The sequence below is a fragment of the Merops nubicus genome, unplaced genomic scaffold (genome assembly GCF_000691845.1).
Source record: "Merops nubicus isolate BGI_N331 unplaced genomic scaffold, ASM69184v1 scaffold49600, whole genome shotgun sequence".
NCBI lineage: Eukaryota > Metazoa > Chordata > Aves > Coraciiformes > Meropidae > Merops > Merops nubicus.
In genome coordinates this window covers 5,125-24,230 of record NW_008584482.1, presented here as the reverse complement: position 1 = coordinate 24,230, position 19,106 = coordinate 5,125, and the positions used below count along the sequence as shown (strand labels likewise).

Here is a 19,106-nt window from a genome sequence, read left to right as displayed (position 1 = left end):
CTGCCGCTGCGCCAGTGCCGGCACCAGGCGCTGCGCCCGCGCCTCCCTCGCCTGCCGCGGGGAAGTGACAAGTGTGCACAACCGGCACGCCTCTGTGCGCACACCCGTTCCTCTGTCTGATGTACAGTTTAGAGCTCACTTGGGTCAGCTGGAAGACTTGTTGGCTTTTATGAGCTCTGGATCAGGTCTTAAGTAGGCAGTCAGCCTTCTCAGTCATCGAGACAAGTGCGGTTTTCAAATATAATTCATATTAATGCATTTATTAATTCATTTGCTTTCCAAATGTAAAACTGGCAGGTGATGTGACTGTTCATTTTCATGCGCCACTTACAGCTAGAATTGCCCTGTCTCTTTCGACCAGGTCTGCTAGCTTATCCAAAAGATGGCCTCTTTCTGATGCATCCATTCTCCTCCAAACTGAACCTAGAGAAAAAGCGAGGCGAGCTGCCCTCACTGCTTTGTCCGTGTCAACCTATCAAGAAGGAAGAAAAAAAACAGAGACACTGAAGTAAATAACTAACATTACCAGGCTTAGGAAATGTGCTGTTGTACCACCCTAGTCACATGATGGGTTTTAGAACTTTGATTAATAAAAGAACTGTCCTGCAGTGATAATCTGGACCTGTTGCTTTGATGTGTTTATATATTTCTGCCCATTCACAGATTCATTACCTTGTCAGCTTCCTGGATCTCACAGATCTGCTCTCCTGTTGCAGGATTATGTACTGGGAATATTCTCCCACTTTCAGAATTTTGCCACTCATTATTGATGAAAATCTAGAAGAGGAAGAAAAACCATCAGTCCTCCTGCATGAACCAGTAGTAACGTATGTAACAACAAACTCGTGTGAGAGACTGCACATTCTCATACAAAAGAGCTGAAACTTATATATGCCTGTGAAAATTAGTTTTCCAGAGTTCAGGCTGAGGGTCGGCCCCTGATATCTGTGTTCTCTGGCAGTGTCACTAGAGAAGCAACATAAAATTCTTCAGCAACTTGGTTGACGTTTAAATTTGGTTTAAAAACTTAACAAATAAACTAAAAAAGAAATACCTGTATTAGAGAAAAAGCCTTGAAATCACTGGAGACAAGGATTTGCAGTAATTATTCAATTCAGTAAGTAAACATTTAGTCACTGATACAAACCAGTCAGGGCTGAATAATCTCAAACATCAGTTCTTCAATACACAGTCAGTTGATTATGACTACGGGGATGGCTTGCAGCACAGAATTAACACTTATCTGCTTGGAACAATGGAAATTGTTAAATTCTCTCGGTGTTAACATCACTTTAATTGTCATGGGCAAACAAAATTTGAATTTTAATGGTGCTGACAACAACTGTCTTTAGAGAGATAATGACAAATGATTTTATTTAAAGTGGATTTTACTGGTAGCTGCGTATGTGCCAGTTATTTTCTACTGAATGACCTTCAAGAACAGGATGCAGTTACTTATTAGCAAATGTGAAAGAAGTCACTCTAGGAAAATGACTGAAACGTCTTCCAGGTGTTCGGACTCTTCCTGCCCTTGAAATCTTTCTAAGAATGAAGTGTTCATAAAGTCCAAGTACCATATGAGTTCCTTGGAGTTTGGGTATCAATGTTCTTTCGTTGTATTCGATGAAATATGAGTTTTTATGTGTAAGAGGAGGTTCCAGTGTCACTGAAATCAATGGAAATTTTACCACTGATTTCACTGGAGGCAGGAGTTCACCCCTTGACAGAAGGAACGTTCACCATCCTTTTCTGCATGAGCGGTTAATTCCTGCTTATAGAGATAGGGACCTTTCTCTGGTTAAAGCAAAAGCAAAGCCCCATACAGATCCTGCAACTGTGGATGAGCAGAAAGATGAAGAACCCTTTGAAAGATTCAGTTCCAATCAGAAATAGTCGGGTGGTGGAAACTGACCTATCTTTTTATTGAGATCAGGGCTACTTGGGTTTGTTTTCTTTGTAACAAAGTTTGATGTGGAAAAAACAGGGAAAAAAAAACATTACATATTTTTCATGTGGAAATGAGTGGAATGTAATACCCGTCTTTTCTAGTCAAAGAATAGTGTGATAGGATTATAGAGCAGCTTCCGAATTTTTAGGCTTGGAATGGTGCAATGAGGATAGCTGCATCAGCCTGCCAGCTAAATAGTTTGACTCTTACTCTGGCTTAAGTGTTTACAACTTGCCTGATAGCAAATAAAAGCATCAGCATCAAAATGCTGGGTGTTTAAAGAAAGAGGCTCACCAAAGCCTTAACTTACCTCTAAGGAAAAAAAAGAAACAAGTAGAAAGCTAGTCATAAATTGATGAGAAGAAATTGAGCTGGGGAAAAAACAAAACAAAACAAAATGCTACTCTAGGCAAGAAAAGCAGCCAAGAGAAAACAGTCAGAAAACTCAAAAGGAACAGTTTCAACACCAAAGGGTTCAAGTGTCTGTTAAAAAGAACAGAGGGAGGACACTGATGCACCTCTGCATTTTAAAGAAAGTAAAGAAATTGCACACTCATATTTGCACGTGTAGAGTTTTGCATTACCAGAGGTGAGTTTGCTCAACCAATTCTCCAAGCCAAATGGAAGCCATGTAGCTATGTTCTTCTCAGCAGGGCTTATTAGCTCAGGCTCAACACCACACTAAATGCAATGACAGATTCTGGTTCATAGCCTACTTGTGGCCAGCTAGCTGCGGAGATGGGCAGAATGAGCTTGGGCCTGCCTGGAAAAGACTGACCGATAACACAGCTGTGCACAGAACCCAACAACTGCATCCGCGCTTGCTTTTATAGATGTGTTTCTGTTGTGCTTCCTCACGTTCCCTGTGTTTCTAGCCTCAGTCGCTTTGCTGTGTGTCCTTCTACCCATTTCAGCCCATACCTCCTTTATTTTCTCTGCCTTTTGTTTTGGTGTTCGGAGGTAGCTGAACCCAGGGCCTATCGCGCCATTACACAGCTGCCGCCTTCTCTGCACACCATATTTATCTTAAACCCGTCCATATTCTTGGACTGTGAACTCCTCAGACTGTGGGTGGTGTCTTCCTGCTCAGTAATTGCGCTGTTTTGCAAATGGAAGTCCTGGTCCCCAGTAGGACATTTTTGGAAGTAACCCAGCCAGGTAAGGTAATGAAAGAAGCAGCAGTATCATGTCAGTGACTAATGCCATCAGCGGAAATCCTCCAGTGGATTGCTGTCGCGTTTTAGACTGCATGTGAAACAAGGAAACTGAGATTTGTGTCACCTGTGTGGAAGAAGAATTTTGCGAATTCTTCCACCGAGTTTGGTGAGTTAACTCCATGCCCCGAGTGCATGGGGGCGTGCCGAGGGGAAGGGACAAAAGCTTGCAGCTTCAGGAACAGATGGCCAAAGGAGATGTAGGGATGTTTGTTTAAGGTTACATACGTACATAAATACATAGGTTCCTGTGTGATCTGTCTTGAAAGAGTAAAACAGTTAGGTTGAGTACAAGAACCTGACAAGTGGTGGCAACTGCAATTAAATATTCTTCCCATATAAAAGTAGTCTGTTCTTTTTTATTTTTTTAAATAACTGCATTTTGCTGGGACGAACACTTATTACATTTGTGTGCACACAAGACACATATTTGTTCTCAAAATACATTTCACTGTAGGAATAAGAAATTGTGCCCTGGAATTACCAAAGAGTGTTGCAATTCAAGTTGGCTGGAACTATAAAGGTGTATTGTCTGACTGAGTGCTCCATTTATCCCACAGATTTAGAAGAAGAACAGTAATAGCAGATACTTCAGATAGGGGATGCGAAGGATCTATTTGGAATAAAGTTAGAGTTGAAGGCAAGAGAAATTGCTACTGTTAATGGTTAATGTTAGTTTCTTCCTGTTCCACTTTCTATAAACAAGGTATTGCCTATACAAGTTCATTACTGTAAACTGAGCACACTTAAATTGGCAGTAAAATCAGAGTATTTACTCTAGTGCACAAATAAAGTACCTAGTCCAATGTTTTGGAACCATTTCAAGTCTTGAAATCCAGCAGCTGGCGGCTTTACAAGCAAAACCTTACACTGAAATAATTCACTTTTGAAAGTTTTAGGTGTTCTGTGTCAGGTAGTACCATTCAGCAGATATTCCCTACCACCAAGATGCAGATTCTTTTGCAATAAATTTGCATTCACAGGGGCTTTTATAACTCTTCCAGCACTACTGACTCCGATGGCTGTTGATTAAACATATATATCCTGTACATTTAATCTGACTTTCATTATGGCCACTTCGTAAAATTGCCATGAAATGGACAAGCGATGACACATTGCAAGAACAAGGAATCCCTGCAAAGTCTCAGACTGGGTTTTTTTCTGCCTTATTTATAGTGACCGTGGTAAAGGCTAACTCTAAATCAGGGAGAATATTTGACAGCAAATGTTACTATCTATGGATTATATATAACCCATCCTACACACCAGATGAAAAAGGGGTAACCCTAGAAAAAAGAAGGGCTTGCGTGCATGTAAATCATGCTACAAATTAGACAACACCCAGTGAGTTCATTGTTCAACCTCAATTGTGAAGGCTATTCACATTTACTGTTCCCCTGGAATCAATGTTAATTAAGGCTGACTGGGGCTATAAATCAGCCTTTGGTTTTTACAGCTTAATTCAGCATTTAGCATATATATGTAAATAAAAGGTAACTGATTAACCACTTGAGTCTTCTAGGAGTTACTGAGGTAATTTGGTTTTGTTTGAGTTCTGCCATTACCTTTTGTGATTTGCAGTAAGGAAAAGCATGTCACTTATTTGCTACGCCACATTGCCAGTAGTTAAATAATCTGGCCTGTTGGGTGCTATCAACAATACTGTGCCAGAACTAAAAGGGAAGGAAACACTTGAAAAATTTTGGAACTCATGAACATTTAGTTTGCCATCTACTCTCGGTAGAGCCAGTAACACCAGTAATGTCAGAGCTGGGAGAGAACCTTCCCGTTCTCAGTAGGTGTTTCTGTCAGGACGGCGCTTTGGCCAAGAACTAACCCAGCTGGCAGGACACTGTGCCTCTCCTAAGGGAGGAATCTGGCGGTAGCTGGTGTAAAGTGCTCTAAGGAGGAAACTACCTGCTGTTTGTTCAACAACAGCCTAAGGCAACGTGCAGCACGGAGGCAGCAGGTAAGCGTGTATGTGATTGGGACATTCAGACAGGCCTTACAGTGTGGGTGCAGCTGGAAGCTCCCTTTTGCCCCTGTGAATGTGCTCTTGCAGCACCATTGTTCTCCTGAGCTCTCATCATAAAGGCCTCTTGTTAATTTCTCTTCCTCTCCAGATGAAAGATAGCAAGGGCACGGCATTTTCATAAAAGAACAGGCATAGCCCTCCTGGTACTGACAGTAGCCTCTTCCTCCCATACACATGTTCTCACAGACCTTAAGCTAGAACTTTGCAAGATAATGGTCCCACCACATACCTGCTAGGTTCGAATTCTGCCAGTGGCCAGTTATGTCCAGCCACCACTGACAGAGTTCCATAGGACTAATCAAGGAGACAGTCTGACCATCCTACAGGGCACATATCTATTCAGGGCCTTTGAGGTACCACTTCCTACCCAAAAAGTATACAAAGGAAAAGTAACATTCAAAGTTCCCATGCAAAAAATCCAAGTTACTTTAAGATTCTGCTGACATGTAGTTGGAAGAAAATCCTGTCTCGCATTTTGTGTTGAGACCTGCATTTCAAAAGAGTTTAATAGCATTTTTGGATGCGCGTCAGTTTTGGAATCAATCCAAAAGTAAATGTTTTCAGCATAAAGCAAAGCAAATTAAGCTTTGCAAATAAACAACTACAATATCTTGTTTAAGTAGCCGTCTGTCCCAGTTGTCTTACTAATAATTAGCAACTTAATGGCCATTTCAAACCATGCAGGTAATCATGAGTTATAAGCATTCAAAGAGAAAAGAACATGTACAAAACCAGGCAATGCAGCAGTAGCAAAATTTATAGTAGGGAGGAAACAGACAGAATTTGGCGTTTTCATCACTGTTTACCACTAAGGCCACAACTATCTTTGTGGGTCTGTGTATAAATGTAATTAATTGAAATGCAGCACAGAACTAATACCTCCTTTGCAGCTCTTAGTTGAATGAGATTTGGTTGAATGAGATCATGGCACTACGGATTCCCTCTGACGTTCACCCAGGGGCTAGCCCTGGACTTAGAAAATAGAACTGATTTTTAAATTCACTGGAGATTCCTGCATGCTCACTGCCTCTTTTTGTATTGTCTTCCCTTAAAACATAGAGAAAAAAAGTAATTTGGGGTCCTTTAATTCGTAAGAGTAATCAACACAGGTGGCAACAATATAACTTTTCATTTCCTTTCTTGAAAATGTTCTCAAATGATGTGCGAGTGAAATGATGATCTACATTCTTAATTTGATATTGCTTAGTGATGATGTCATCAGACATTTTCTTCAGGCTCCCCAGCTGTATAAGTAAGAAATTCAGCCAGTAGACAGACAGTGGCCTAGCATTCAGCTCTATGGAGGTGGAATTATTTTCCCATGGATTTAATAAACAATGTTTTTGTGCTGTTACAGCTCCACAATTTTTTTTTTTTGTTTCTACAGGAAGAGGATTTTAACATCCAAATAATAATGGCTTCCCACAGGAGATATGGTTCTGGATGAAGGGAGGAAGGAATGGGAATTTCCTAACTCAATTGATTTAGTAGCTGGTTATAGTTTCACTCCATCAAAGATCATTTTTTCATATGTGACTTTCTCCTTAGAGAGCCTTCAACATTAAGTCTGCAAGGACAGGGGAGGGGGCATCAGATGCCAAAGTACTATACAAGAACCACAGCTGTTCATCTCTCAGCATCTTCTCATAGCTGGAGGCACCAAGAAATACATAATGGCACTTTTTGTTGTTGTTTGGGGGGACATAAAACAATTTTAGAGGCATGCAAAAAATCCACCAGCAGCATTTCCCTTGGTAAATACTGCATAGCATCACAGATACTGGGCACCTGTGCCTCAGTCTGGCCAGGAAATTTCATATCCTTTCCCATCTCGGCAACTTCATTTCCTCTCCTTTGGCAACATTTCAAGAGTCCCAACGATTAGTACAATTGTAAGGGAATGAAGTAATAGGGATTGCCAATCAGAGGTGCAGCTTGTTTATTTTCTCAAGCTTTGTTTTCCTTCATTTTATAGCTGTCTTGATACAACAAATCTCTCACATTCTAGCGAGCCCCTGTTGCAGGGCACTCCTGGGACTAACTGGAAAGTAACAGCTGGCTACAGAATCAGCAAAAACCTGGTTTATAAGTAGGCACTAGGAAAGCAAATGCCAACCACAGCAGATCAATTGCTGACTGGCCAACAACTGTCAGCAGCGCCCCTTTATTTTATTTTTAAGAAGGAAATTGTTTAGGTGACCAGCAGGTCACTGGTCATTGCTGGCAGTTCACGAATCGTGAGTAATGGGCCACAGACTTTGAGACCAATCCACCCAAACATTCTCACTGCAGAATCCTGAGCCTTTCATTGGGCAGTGCCAATGACTGCGTCACTTTCAAGCCTCACACCTGCGTACATCAGTGGGATCTGAATCGGAGCCCAGCTGATGCAAAGGAAGTAATGGCAACATCTCCAGAAGGATGTTTGTTCTGGGAGACAAAGCTGTTTCACTGGAAACTTGACACCTGCTCTAGAGCCTGTGAGGGCCAAACATAACCAGAACATGTTGATTTTTATTTCTTTGGCTATTTCTTTTTTTTTTTTTTCCCCCTGGCTCCATTCCCCTCTATCTCCTCGCCCCTGTCCTCAAAAAAAAAAAAAAGGAAAAAAAAATTGAAAAAGAAGAAGATCTCTTTTCTAAAGAGTATTTTGGGCCGTTCAGCTTTTTTCAAACTCATTTGACCTCAGGGCCAGAATGATAGTGTCATGGCTTTTAGACACAGGCCACCATAAATGGGGGTTTCCTTCATAAACCCAAGCTTGAAATTTCACTCAAAAAATTTGAAGTCTGAACTTCAGAATGCATTGAGGAAGTTGAAAAATTTTAAATACACACAAACATACTACAGCAGAAGGATCAAAGAAGTGGGATTAGAAATAGGATGCACAGGAAGTAAATGAGGCGGCTCTAGTTTCACTCTCAGCACAGCAGTACATTGAAATCTAGCAGAATTACATTTACACAACCCAAGTCCTGTGCCAAGGGCACATATCTGGATGAGGGAACTAGAGTGTTCAGCTTCTCTGGATGTAAATTCCAAGTCGCAAGGTCTCAGCCAAGCCCACTGAAAGCAAAACAAGTCCTTGGATCAGAAGCCAAGCATTTAAAATAGGTGACTACATCAAGGTCTCAGTGGCATTTCAGTGCAGCAGACATAAGCTGGAGGAGGATTTATATGATCTAACACCTGAAGGTGGCATCAAATGCAGCAGCTCAGTCTCCTTCCAGGCCCTGTGGGGTGAGGAGGGAGAAGCAGTCCCCAAGGTCAGTGCCCGCCACCTCAGGCATGCTCAGTCACTGCTCCCCAGTAGGGGCCTGTCTCTCCAGTGCCGCTGCACTGGGCTGCTCATCTAGACATCTTGTTTAGGTGCTTAAAGGTAGGTGTGACGTGTCCCCTGCTGAGGCAGCCAGCATAGGTTTGGGCAGCGGTATAAGCTAGGAAATTGGTGTGACTGGGAGGAGAAACTGGGGGAATCCAGGCTCTCTGAGCAGCAGATGGAATCCGAGAAAGGACCTGAAGCCTCCTGCCAGTCTGCTGGGAAAGTGGAATGTAATGTGATTTTTTCTCCCCTATGTCCCAAATCCCTCTCACCAAATGTTTGACCTGCCTGTCTTCCTGTCTTAATTAGTCTTCTGTCTTCTGGGGAGCTGGGTCTGTTCTTTTGCAGATGGCAGCACATCAGACAGGGGAAACCTGTCGTGTTTATTTTTTAAGCTGTAGGGGGCACCCATTTGAAAAAGCTCCCAGCTTATCTAAATGTTTTTGTTTGTATGGTTTTGAATTAGGAAGTGTGAGTAATTAGTTAAGAATATTAAATAAGTCATAACAACATGCAGTAGCATGCTTACTTTCCTCCTCCCCCCAAGTATTTCCTGCACAAAACACAAACTGCTGAACTATGGCGATACCCTTTTCTATTTTAGTTTCTCACTGTGCCACATGCTGATACAGCATCCGTTATTTCAATTCAACCTCATTAAAGGGACTATTTTGCGCCTGGTTGTTCAGGAAAATTAATCTAAAGAGAAGAAACTTCAGCTTGTATTGTCTGTTGAACTATACCCACCACAAACATTTTACTTCTTTTGGCTGCCTTACTGAACCTGTGGGAAAAAAATTTTACTTAGAGCACATAAATGCTTTTCTCAAAGTACTTATTACTTTTTTTTTTTTTCAGTTAATGAAGAATTTACCTGCTGTTAGTAGCACAATACAGGAGCAATAACACTTTCTCATAGCTCAGGTAATATTTCATGTATTTCTAAGAAACTAAGCTCCTAAGCTTCACTTACCCTTTCACTTGTGGAGCTCTCTTTAATTGCTGGAGAAGAACATTTACTGTTTTGCTTAACTGCATCAGAAAGGATTGTTTCTGAAGCCAGAATGACTGAAAAAAAAATAAGTATGCTCTACATTTCCACTAATAACAAAGAAAAACCATCACGGAATGAATTGGCCAAGGACGGCAGTGCTTCTTATGGAGTTCGATCCTTGATGTCACTAACAGCAACTTAAAAAATGAAATAATGAAAGATTTCTAAAAATCCATTAAATCAGGAGTGGAGAGGAGGGAGTATTTGTTTACAGAATCAATTATTGGGCTGTCATGGGGCTATAATGAAGTTGTGGGCTATTGAGAACTTGATCCTGGAAACCCTTCCACAAGCACTCATTTGAAATGGTGGGAATGAGGGGCTTGTACAAACAAGAGTAGAATTAGTCCGTATCGTTTTCCTGGGTTTTGCATCGTTTGTGCATTGCAAGTCTCGCGTATTCACTGTGTGTGACATAAAACAGTGTAATCTATTTATTTGTATGTGGGAAACATGTTCTGCCATTTAAAAGAATCTAGCAGATGATCACTTGTAGGTAACTGCCATTTTAAATGTTAGTCACCAAAGAGCAAGTTCTTACTTAGAAATGAGCTGTGCTGCATAAATAAATACTCCGGATTTCAGACACCATAGGAAACACAGAAAAAATGCAACGGGCAAACGTATTTTGACTTAAAAGCTCTGAGAAAATTACCTTATAACTACACATGAGAAATTGCTGGAATGTCAACTTCATTTGCAGTGGCCCCTTTTGGCCTGATCACCCTCCCTGGCACGATAAATCACTGGCAAGATCCTTACCTTAACACGTTTGATCTCAGCTCAGCAAGACTTGGTTTTGATGTGAAGAACTCCAGATCTGTTAGGTCAGAGACAAATAGCAGAGCCACTGACCTGCAAAGTGCTAACTCTGTATTAGACCCAAGTGAGCAGCCTTAAGCTCCTGGAAAGTTTGCCTTCACTTCTACTTTGCATCCAGAGTATTTTCAAATATTCCTGTTAGCATATTTTGCTAAGTGATGTCACTGTCATTTGCTTCTATGTCACTCTGCACATATGGAATCCACAAAAAGTCAAACAAGCAAGCGTGCAGTATGAGAAGCATTATGTGGGATAAATTGTTGAAATTATCTGCACTTTAGGGTGACATTAAATAAAACTCAGCATTTATCAGCCTATTTGATTTACATAAATGGCTCGCACTGTCACTTTTCTGCCTAGACCATGCTTACTAGTATCATAAATAATGGTATTCACCAGTACACTCATTAAGGTGATTTAAAGTGCCTGTATGTACATGTCTGCACATACAGAAATTCAAACTACTCCTTAAAAAAAACAAGCAAACAAACAAATCGATCTTGAGACATTTGCATTCAAAGTCTGAACTTTCACAAAGACCTGTTTTGTGGCCACTCAGTTTTGCAGCCCTGGTTTGAAACTATTCCTTAGTGTCCTGGTTAAACAGTCACTTATCTCTAGGATAGTAAGCAGGAGTGCTAGTCTACCAGAAAATTGGATGTTCTTAATGGGCTTTGGGGGAGAATAGCTTCGCATCACCAGCATTAAGTTAATCACATTAAGTACCCACTTACAACACAGGGATTACCACTTATGCCATCTTTGGTGAAAGCCTTTAAAACAAATTGTTGTGTTGGTTAGAAAAAGCTGCGAGATAACAATTCCCAGAAGTCTGATTTATAAATCCTTTTTGCTCCTCAAGAAGATGCAAAGGAACCCAAACACTTTTAGGCTGGAATTTTTTTTCAATAAAAAGTCTTGGGAAATACCGATTGATTTACTTTAGAATATTATTCGGTAGAGAAGATGCCTTTAGCTAGATTCCCTTTTCTCGGGATCGAGTTCTGATTTTGCCTCCAGTTCCTTCTGTTGGTAAGCCATTGACTTTACATATACCAAACTGGAACAAGTCACTGTACTGCTTATTATTCGTGAGGCTAACTGGGGAGAACCGGGCTTAAGCTGGCAAAGCATCCTGCTGTGCTTGGATACCTGACAAATTTACACCCCACAGTACACTGAGGTGCTAAGACTAAAACTGGATGTGAAGCATTCTTGTAAGAGCTGATTACAGTCCCAAGCAAATAAAGCACTTCATGGTACAGAAAAATAATGCCAATGAGTTTAACGTTTTTATACGTGGCTGGCAAGCTATTCAGTATAGAGATGTAGGCCTGCATAAAAAATGAGCTCTTCTATCTACCTTTACATAGAAGCAGACTAATAACTTTGAGTATGTAAATGAAAAAGCATAAACCTCAACTTCTGCCAAACATGCAGCATTAAAACTATGGATTAAGGCAAAACTAAAACTAAAACTAAGGCAAAATCTAACTATACAGAGATTTCCTTAAATGAGCAAAGTAGGTTATAAGTCCTGTCAGTAAAAAGCCTTCTTAAAAACAGATGTTCATGTATGCAGGCCTGAGATTTTTTTTCCCTGGTTCCTTTAAAATTCATGTTTCTTTTTCCTTTCTAACCAAACACTCTTTTTCTCTGCTGGAACCCCTTGTAATGATACTAGAGTGTGGGCAAACCTCATTAGTCTCCCTGCTGCTTACAAGACAGGATTTATCTTCAGTGTAGTGAACACAATGACACATGATCACTGAATGGCTAAAATCACTATCAAGACTCTAATCTGAGAAATTTTTCACCCAAACATGGCAAATACAATTGGCATGTAAAGGTGTGAAGAACAATACTAGTTACAGCAAACACATGTCCCCCAGTCCCCAGCTTTCTGCAAGGAGTATACCATTAATGCACCTTTTCTGAAGGTATGATTTCATGCAACCTTTTGCAGTTGTCTAGTATAAGGTATGTTGCAAATTCAATCCATTAAGTAATAACTAAATTCTCAAGGGACCCAGCTGAAGTCAAATGTTGTTATTCCAGGTTCACTGCTTTTAGTCTCCCTGAAGACCATTTCGGCCAACAGCTGGAAGAGCTGACTACAAAAGTTCCCAGTCACAGGGAATCACTCTAGAAAAGCAGGTAGACTCCTAACGAGGAAATAAGTTATCAACGATTTGTCCTGTTGCTCCCTCAAGGAGACAAATGAACTGAAACAGAGAGCAAAAGCCTTTCACATTGGAGCACCTCATTAAACAAAACCTTTAAGAAGTGAACAGAAGTAATACCAGAGACAACAACCTGGATTTCCAGTACTGTCACTGCATTGCACGACAGAAACTATCCTCCTCCCAACAGAAAAGCACAGAGGGGAGCAACACTGCAAGCACCAGTGCCATCTGAACTCATTACACAGATCTTCCAGCAAGGAGGGTGCTGCCTCCCAGACGACGCTCAGGGGAGGAACTGTTGTTACACAGAGACAGTCCTGATAAAGTGACACAGAGAGTAAGGAGCACAAAGCAAGTTTTTTCATCTATCCTGCATGTGCATGTAGAGGTGAGTGCACAGAAAAGCGTGTAGCTAACACCATATAGAATTGTAGGTGTGTATCCACATGTAGACACTGGCTTTGAAATTCATCTGTATTTCTGTTTCCCAGGATAGTATGTGCAGAAGAAAAGCGTTTATCTTCTACTAGTCTGGCTGGTTTAGCAAGAGATCCTGCTTCTGACACTGACCTACTGTCTGAGTTAGTCATGGTTACCCTCCCACAAATTTAAACTCCCCCATCTGTGAAGGAGCCTTGCCACCAGTTTTTCAGTGAGACTAAATCAATTCATGCTTTCTAAAAGGTTTGATGGAAGGAGCACAATATTAACACTTGCAGTTGAGTGATGATAGCTAAAAATTTCTTTAGTAATGTAACAAACAGATTTTGAAATCACCATCAATGGGTTGGATCACCAAGACTAGGTCACCCACAGCACAGCTAACCCATTCAGTATTAGTCTCATACCGCAGTTTCAGAGCAGAGCTTGATTCTCACCTCTCAAGAAAACAGCGTCCCACAGACATCACAAAAGACAGGAGAGGCTGTTAAGCAGCTGTGGTAAAGAAAGTGTGATAAGAACAAGAAGAGTAAGACCCACTGAATGTCAAGCACTGATTGAAAAGGGGGTGAAAGCTTAGCCAGATGTGTCTCAAGGTCCACACAGGCACAGGACTGCTGCAACCATACGTCACAACTGAAGAAACTAGAGAGGATAAAAATAAACCTTGGGATTTTGAAAAGCAGGTGGTAACTTCTTGGTAGTTCCTAACTACTTAAGAATAAATTTAAACTACTTCTGTTGACAGCTGAAAAAAACTATATATGCAAATGTAAAATGTGTATCATGGTATACTGGTAAGTTTTGCAAATACCCAGTGGAATCAGGACAGTGCTTTTATGCCTAGCTGCAAAAAAAAAACATTTAAAAGAAGCTCCAAAGGTATTTCAAACAACAGAATACATTGGTTCCTTAAAAAGAAATAAAAAACCCCAACAACAACAATACAACTATGTATCCAACTGGCAGTTATGTAAGTGCCTTGTCAAATCAATTTGACAGTGTAAAGAAATACTGAAGCCAGTTTAAAATTAATTTCTATTTTAAAGACTTTTTCCACTAGCAGAATGGTAAGTTAGAGTGAGGTGTAATGTCATGGTAAGTGCTCTAGTGGTTGAACTGAAAAGGCTGTAGAGGGTTTTTCAACTACATCACCGTTTTCATCTAGGTCATCTTACAGTTAGGATATAAAAACACAAGCACCTACAAACCAGCATAAGACAAGTGTGAAAATGGGTGATCTGGACTGTATCACAGACAGGAAAAAAAATGGCATTTTTTGAGCATAAGGGGATGAGGATTATCAGAGGCATACCACGATTTCTAGGTCTAAGCTACGTAAGGAGGACACATCAGGCTTCAGAGAGGGGGGAGTAGCTCTGCGTGCAAGGAATAGCATGAGGATTTCTTGGAAGAGAACTATAACACAACGTAGTTGTTGTATTTCCAACATAGACCTATGAATATACTATAGAGGCAGTGTAGATCATGAAGGATGATAGCAGGAGTCAGTACTTCAGTACTGACTTCTAGATAAGAGCAACTGAAGTGACACTGAAGTGGAAAAAGAATACGAAGGCAGTAAGAGGGGTGCAAAAGTAACGGCATGTTAGTTCAGTGAGAGCTGCACTGAGATAGTGTCCAGAGAACACCAAGTCTTCTGTAAACAACATTTGATATAGTCCTGTCAAAGGCTAAAAATTGTGTCTGACCCCTGAGAAATGGTTACCACATAAATAATTTCAGCTTCGTTGCAGGAGAGAAATACATGAAGAAGCCCTACTCTCTGGGATACTAAACTTCAAGAAGCAGATTTTTTTAAAAGAGCAAGTAACTTAAAAACTCCCTGCTTGAAGCTAGGAAATTAAAATCCATAGAATCAGCATGGAGGCTAAGAATATGAAAGAGTCAAAGAAGATTTGCATTCCCAGGGCTAAAATCGCAAAGCACAAGCAAGAAAATAAATGGAGTGGCAAAGGAAGAAGATAAAAGAGGAAATGTAGGCCAGAAAAGGAAAAAAAAAAAGGAAGCAAAGTGCTAAATTTAAAAGGCTGCACAAAATAAAAATTGGTACTAAATATTCTAAAGAAAAGTACAAAAAAGGTAATATACATAAAACAACGAAGAGAAGCTTAAGATAAATTAATAAATAAAAACAGGCTGTGGGAGAGTCAGTGGATTCTGAAAACAACCTGGCTATGAAAGGTATAAAAGGGACACTGAATCTAATTCTGGAAGTGGCTGCTTATTTTGGGGGATCGTATTTGGCTATACCAAAATTTATGTCCAATATTTAATACGTGTTGTAGGGCCAAGGGAAGAAAAGCAGAGACTAGTCTGAACAGTAGAAGTCGACAGGTAAAATAATTTTTCTGGAGAATCATCTTTACTAGAAAACTAAGAGCAGCAGTACACCGAAGATCATTTGAAGGCCATGTCCAAGACAAGGGTGCTTCAGTCCTAATTGCACTGCAAAGTTGAAATAAAGTTCCTAAAAGAAATCCCAAATGCATCTCAGTTCTTCCCGTTTTCAAAAGCTGAGGCATCAAGAATTGCACAAAAGCCACTTAGAATATGTACCAGGGTGGTGGCTGGGGGTGGTAATGATGATGCATTAAGTGGTGTTTTTCCCAGTGAAGCACAAGAGAACAATGCCACAATACAGGTGTGAAAGGACCTTCCAATTGGAGAGACCTATTTCTAATGAAACAGATCCAGCTCTAATAACTTGAGGCCAAATTTGAGGCATGTTGACCTATTCAGAAGCGGGTAAGATCAGCTTTTATATGGCACTCAAATAATACCAGTATTTACCTGAAATGGTAAATAGCTCTGCTTTGGAAATAAACCAGTGTCCCTTTAGAGTGAAGCCTTTAACTGTGTAAATGTGTGTGTTTGGAACTTCTGAAGGGCACTTTCTGATAGTTTCTGAGTCAGAACTGAGCGATTTTGTGTAATCATTGCCAGACCAGAGCATGGCAGAGGGCAGCATCTCCCTGGCATCCTCTTCCCAGTTAAGTTCAGCAAAGAGGCTTCAACCTGTTCTTCCATGTAACGTTTCCTGCATTTTTGTGACTTTCCAAATGGATTTTTGTAACTTACTTATTTTAAATTGGGACACAGGGGAAATCCACATGGAAATTAGCACAGTAACCACACCACCTGCTCTAAGGCTTCCCACAGCTGTCCCACCAGCATCTCTTTAGATTCTGAATTCAACTCAAGGTCTTCATTACCTGTGAATCCCTCACAGATTAAGGTCTGTATCATCTAGTGGTCAGTGCAGTCCTTGTGTTTTAATCTACAGCTGAGGTCAATGGAGATTAAGGTGACTTTAAACATTTTCAATTGGGTCACAGAATTCAATGTGGATGGTTCTCTGCTCTAAAGGATTTTCCCACTCCAGTCCAACAAAGCTGGAATGTATTATGTTTCAAGTCATAAGGTAAAAATCTAGCTCACTATGCTCTCTGGGAAAGGAGCTGATTTCAAGTGAACAAGAAGCAAGTCCTTTTTTTCTTTTGCCAGTTGGAGACAATTTCAGCAATGCTATGGCAGCAACGCTTTGATCTGGCTTCACATACCTTACTAAATAGGAGTGTTTTTAGGAGCAAAGGAGTGCTCCTAAAGCTTAGCGACACTGCTTAACTTAAAATTGATGCGTTGCATTCATGCCACAAAGGTAGGCTGCTATTAAAAGAAACAGAAAATGCTGGCAGTAGAAATGCCTTTTTAGATAAATTCTGAGATACGGAACTTGTGTTTTGGAGAAAAAACAATCTGGTGCATGCAAGTCGGAACAGAAATCCCTCACTTCGAGTAAGCATAAAAGTAATCAATGATTGGGCCCTCAGACAAAAATAATTTTTTATATTTCATCTTTTTCCATATAATACTTAGTAGCAAGTCTTTACATAGCTATTTATGCACTTAGTTGTGCTTGAGCAGGAGTATCAGCACTTGTTGGATTCCTCACTAGAGGACTGCACAGAACTACAACTTTCTGAAGACTTTTTTTAAACCTTTATCCGTTTTTGTATTATATCTACATAGCCCCCTTATTATGTTGTCTCTGTATAAATGCATTTTCTTTCAGCTGAACTGAAGCTGATGTTGCAGTTGCTTGTTTCAGAGAGTGAGTTCTACTCTTTAAAAAAAAACAGATAAAAATATGTGGTTTTTTAGAAGTGGAGAGAATTAAACAATTTAAAAAAAATAAATAGTGAAATGTTATCATTCAGTCTTACAAAGGATAGCTGCAAAACTGTAAAAGAAGAAATGTGACTTTTTGCAGGATCTAAGAATTTATGATATGGACCACTGAAGTCATCTTTTGTCATTTATCTCTGTAAACCTGTGAGATTCTTTGGAAGATAGTCAAATGAGGAGCCGAGATGAATCAGTGGATATAATTTATTTAGACTTTAAAAAGGCTTTTGATGATAAAGTCCTTAGCAAGAGGCTATTAAGGAAAGTTAGTAACCATATGGTGAAAGATAAAGTCCTGCCATGGATTAAAAAGTGGTTAAGAGATAAGATAAAAAGACTGGAAATAAATGGATAATTCTCCCTAGAAAGAGGTTAATAGCAAGGTGCCCCTTCATTACTGCCACTAGCAATCAATATATTGGTTCACCTGCTTTTGCAGATCATTAATAGTAAGGTACATATTTTGCAGATAAAAATACTCAGACTAATCAGAGTAATAAAGAAAATATCACTATGGCTGAAATTAAAAGGCATTTGGGCAAGTTAAGGGTAGAGGAAATTTGCTGAAGGTAGTAAATACAAAGCAAAGCTTCTTGGAAGGGCTCAAATTACCTTTAGATGCTGGTATATTCCCAATGACTTGCAACGTCTATGGACAGCTTATTGAAGGCAACTCTCAATGTGCCTTGTAAGGAAGGGAAGACAAACAGCTACAGTGGTTCCATGTGTGTGGTGCTCCCAGGAAAAAAGCAGTTTATGGCGGTGGATAACTTCAAACTGGCAGAGCCCATTAAGGTCTGCATTGAACAATTTTGCATGGACAAGGAGACAGATAAGCTGAGCACAGGTCATCAAGAATTTTTGGACTGTTGGGACTTATAAGAAAGAAATTTAATATGGAATTTGCCAGGACTGGTGAACTTCTGTGGGAAGTATTTCTGAAGGACAGAATGGAATGTAGCATTAAAGAGGAATTTTGTCTGTCAGAATGAAAGTGTGTCCAAGACACGTTATCGCAACTCAGCAGTCCGATTGTTAGGGTCAATGCCTACACAGCCATAGATCTTGGATCAAATCCCTGTGCTGTCTGGTATCATGAGTATTCATAGAGCAAAGATGTGAATCCTACTTTTCCCTCCATGAGTGCCCTGCTTACAGGGCTAATCAACCTGCAGTTGATATCTATCAGCAGGAGAAAATGTGAGACTTTTTCCAAGGATAGCCAAAGGTGGATAGAATAAAAAATTGGGACCTATCCACCATCAGAAAGTAAGGATCCATATGCAAGTTCCTCATCTGTTTGCTTCAGAGCAGAGCTATGAATTTAGCTGCTATTCCACTCAGGCAAGTGCTCTGATTATTACTGACCTGCTGGATTTTGGTTTGCAAATAAATAAATGCATCTGGAATCTGTTGTATTGGAATACTTGAAATCATAATAATTTTTGCAAAGATGAGAAAAACACTAGTTGCATAGTGATCTTACAGACAGGACAAAGAGAAGAAAATTTTCCCCTAGCCAACAATATAGCATTGTACAGCTTGATGCGTTAAACCGGTTTGCATTTTCCCTAAAGATGCAAAAGATTCTGTCTTTCCCTAAATATTCAGCACAGTAAGAGGTCACTGCTACAACAGTTACCTATATTAATAATAGTAGTTATCTGCAGTAGTTTCAGCCTGGTAGTTTCTGTATTTTTAATACTTTTGAATTTACATTGTTATAGCAGCTGTATTGGAGCCAGGAATGGCAGAGGACTGGATACGCGTAAGACTACAATTGTTTCTTCACCCGTCATGCAAACCCTAGGTAAATTAGACTTGTGCAGAGGACTTTAAAGATTTGGGAGGAAAGAAAGAATCCTATATTGAGGC

The 19,106-nt window shown here is 40.1% G+C and overlaps 1 protein-coding gene across 1 annotated transcript in view; it reads right to left on the bottom strand.

Annotated features, from left to right (window-relative positions):
• Positions 1-331: 331 nt before the first annotated feature.
• LOC103776737 (retinal dehydrogenase 2-like) overlaps positions 332-19,106 on the bottom strand; it is a gene marked incomplete at its 3' end in the record, with an annotated part of 23,656 nt that continues 4,881 nt past the window's right edge. The window contains exons 2-3 of the mRNA XM_008944264.1: positions 673-777; positions 332-472 (exon numbers count right to left, since the gene is read on the bottom strand). Of these exons, the coding sequence (XP_008942512.1) occupies positions 332-472; positions 673-777 (246 nt within the window). The remainder of the gene's footprint in view (positions 473-672; positions 778-19,106) is intronic.